Raw genomic sequence first — 2,926 nt, 5'->3', positions numbered from 1 at the left:
ATTTGGGGTTGGCTACATGAATCCTTTTTTCTCCATTGGATCTTATCGAGAGTCATATTTTCATTTAGTTTTAATAAATTAAGATCATTTTATACAATTATGTCCAAGTCCTTCTAGGTTTAGCTTTGTCTTTCTTGACAGAAGTTGAATCTAAAACATATATTCTCCTAACTGGATCATCAGATGGTCGACGTTTAATGTGACCAAATCATCTACGATGACTAACTCTAATTTTGTATGTCCGTGGAGCTCCACCAACCCTATCACGGATATATTCATTTCGCATTTTGTCCCCAAGTGTCAAATCACTCATCCACCTGAGCATTCTTATATCGGCAACACTTGGGGCCTATTTGGGTCAGCTTTTTTTGTTGTGGTGAGGTCAGGAAACGTCAAGGTGGGTGTTTGGAAACTGTGGCGCATCAGCATTTTGGGACAAGCAGCATTGAACACGGGCCGCGAGTTTGACCCCGCGATTCGCGTTTTCTCGCGATCCACTATTACTCCCCTACCCCACTCTCCCCTTTCTCATGTCCCAATCTTCCCTCTCTGGCATTTCCTCTCTAAGAAAGCATCTCCTCTCTCGCTTCTCTCTTATCTCTCGCTCTGGTGGCTGAGGTTTGCATTCTTCTCCTCTCTCTCCTCTCTCCAATCTCCAGCTCTATTTGCTTACTTTGATCTTTGTCCTCCTACGATATCCTCTATCATTTGGTTTGAAGTTCATTTGGATTTTGTGGCTTTCCTTTACTGTGAAATAGAATTTCAATTTTCTAAGGTAAGGATTTTAGATTTTGTGCTTTGATGTTTAGGCTCTATATACTATTCCATCGTTGGTGCTCTATCATCTATTCAATAAATGTGTATTGTGGCTTTGCTCTACTGTGAAATTTATGTTGTATCCCGTTGGTGGTGGTGGCGATTTTTTTATAGTTATGTGGTTTGGTATTGGTTTTACGGCAATGTTGATGGGTGCCTGAAATAGTGATTGTGCAGCACTATTCAACAGAGGCAAAAAAGTTATTTGTTCATAAGCAACTGCAACACAACTCTTGCAAAACTGCATAAAACAAACAGACACTGACACCAACTTTTCCTGCAGCAACTTCCTAACACAACTATTGCGCAACAATTTTTTAATAAGTTGCAACTACCCCAAATAGACCCTTTATTTTACACTTCTCTTTCAAACAAACAGACACCGACACCAACCTTTCCTGTAACTTCCTTACACAACTATTGCGCAGCAATTTTTTAATAAGTTACAACTACCCCCAATAGACCCTTTATTTTACACTTCTCTTTCAAAGGCCAACATTTTGTGTCATAGAGCATTTCAAGTCTCACAACCATCTTATAAATTTTTTTTTTAGTTTAAGTGGTACTTCTATGTCACACAATAGGCCTAAAGCATTTCTTCACTTCAATCAACCAAATTGAATTCTACTAAATAACATCATCTATATCACCATCATTTTGAACAATACACCCAATATTTCTAAAATTTTTACTCCTTCCAATGTTTTCATCACTCATAGTAACAACTCTGCCGCTAGAGCTACTACTACTAAAATTACATCAAATGCATTCAATTTTAGTTCTACTCAAGCGAAGGCCTTTAGACTGCAATGTAGACCTCTATAATTCAATTTTTCGTTAATCTTTCTCTAGTCTTTCTTGTTCACAAGAAGAATGTCATCAGCAAAAAGCATACACCAAGGTACATCATATTGTAAATATCTAGTAAAAGAAACCATAACTAAAGCAAAAAGATATAAGCTTACAGTCGATCCCTAATGTAATTCAACTGAAATAGAAAAATATATTATCAATCTTTCTATTTGAACACAAGTAACAGCTCTAGTTTATATATCTTTAATGACTTACATATAAGTCATATCAACATCTTTCTTCTCTATAACTCTCCAAATAATTTCTCTTAGAACCTTATCGTAAGCTTTGTCTAAGTCAATAAAAATCATACGTACATCCTCCTTATTCTCTATGTACTTCTCAATCAAACATCTCAATAAAGTGAATTTAAAAAAAATTAAAAAATAATAATAATAAAAGCGTTACAGCGTATTTTTGAACACAGTAGAACTATTTTAAGAAGCAAAATTTTCTAAAAAAAAAAAGAATAATAAATAGCAAATGACAACAATGAACGAATAGAACAACATTCGCTTACGTCCTCATAAAAAAACAGAGAAGAGAATCAAATAGTCCTGCCTGAAGAGTGAAGAATGATATGATACATTGATCATAGCAACTTCTCTGCAATCTGTACCGCATTGAGCGCCGCCCCTTTGCGTATCTGATCTCCACATACAAATATGTCCAACCTATAAAACAAAAAAACAAAAATAATTGGACTCATTTACACACATACCACAGAATTGTTATATATTTACATATATATCTAACACATAAACATGCACATTTGGAAGCATATCACTCGAATCTTTAACGTCACATAAAAAATGCCCCCTCACCAACTCTTGTAAAAATAAAATATACTTTTGCAAGCCTATGTTTACGAGATCAAGATGTTACAAGTGTAAATATCAAATTTTAAGGCGTTGCCTATGTAAATATATTAACATTGTGTGGAACATAGGTAAATTTCCCAAACTAATACGGGGCATTTATATACATACCATGTATTTACATATGCAACGCCTAAACTTTATTTATTTATATTTACACCCACGGCCCCAATTTTTCGTATCACATTAAAAATGCAAACTTGTAAACTTAAAAAGATACACCTTTTAATGAATGGTAAAAGTGGTGTACATATATGTGTGCGTGAGCGGGTGCGTCAATATTGAAGTTTAGGCGCTAGATTCGCAAATACATAGGAATTGCTGTAAATAATAATAATAATAATAATAATAATAATAATAAAAGTGATGTTAAGGAAAGA

General features: G+C 34.6%; 1 protein-coding gene across 1 annotated transcript in view; it reads right to left on the bottom strand.

The window, feature by feature from the left end:
- Window positions 1-2,166: 2,166 nt before the first annotated feature.
- Window positions 2,167-2,926, bottom strand: part of LOC110030190 (aspartate-semialdehyde dehydrogenase) — an 18,567-nt gene continuing 17,807 nt past the window's right edge. The window contains exon 8 of the mRNA XM_020732793.1: window positions 2,167-2,342. Within this exon, the coding sequence (XP_020588452.1) occupies window positions 2,261-2,342 (82 nt within the window). The 3' untranslated portion in view covers window positions 2,167-2,260. The remainder of the gene's footprint in view (window positions 2,343-2,926) is intronic.

This window comes from Phalaenopsis equestris, unplaced genomic scaffold, assembly GCF_001263595.1.
Source record: "Phalaenopsis equestris unplaced genomic scaffold, ASM126359v1 Scaffold000002, whole genome shotgun sequence".
NCBI classification, from domain to species: Eukaryota; Viridiplantae; Streptophyta; class Magnoliopsida; order Asparagales; family Orchidaceae; genus Phalaenopsis; species Phalaenopsis equestris.
This window is presented reverse-complemented; position numbering and strand designations above follow the sequence as displayed.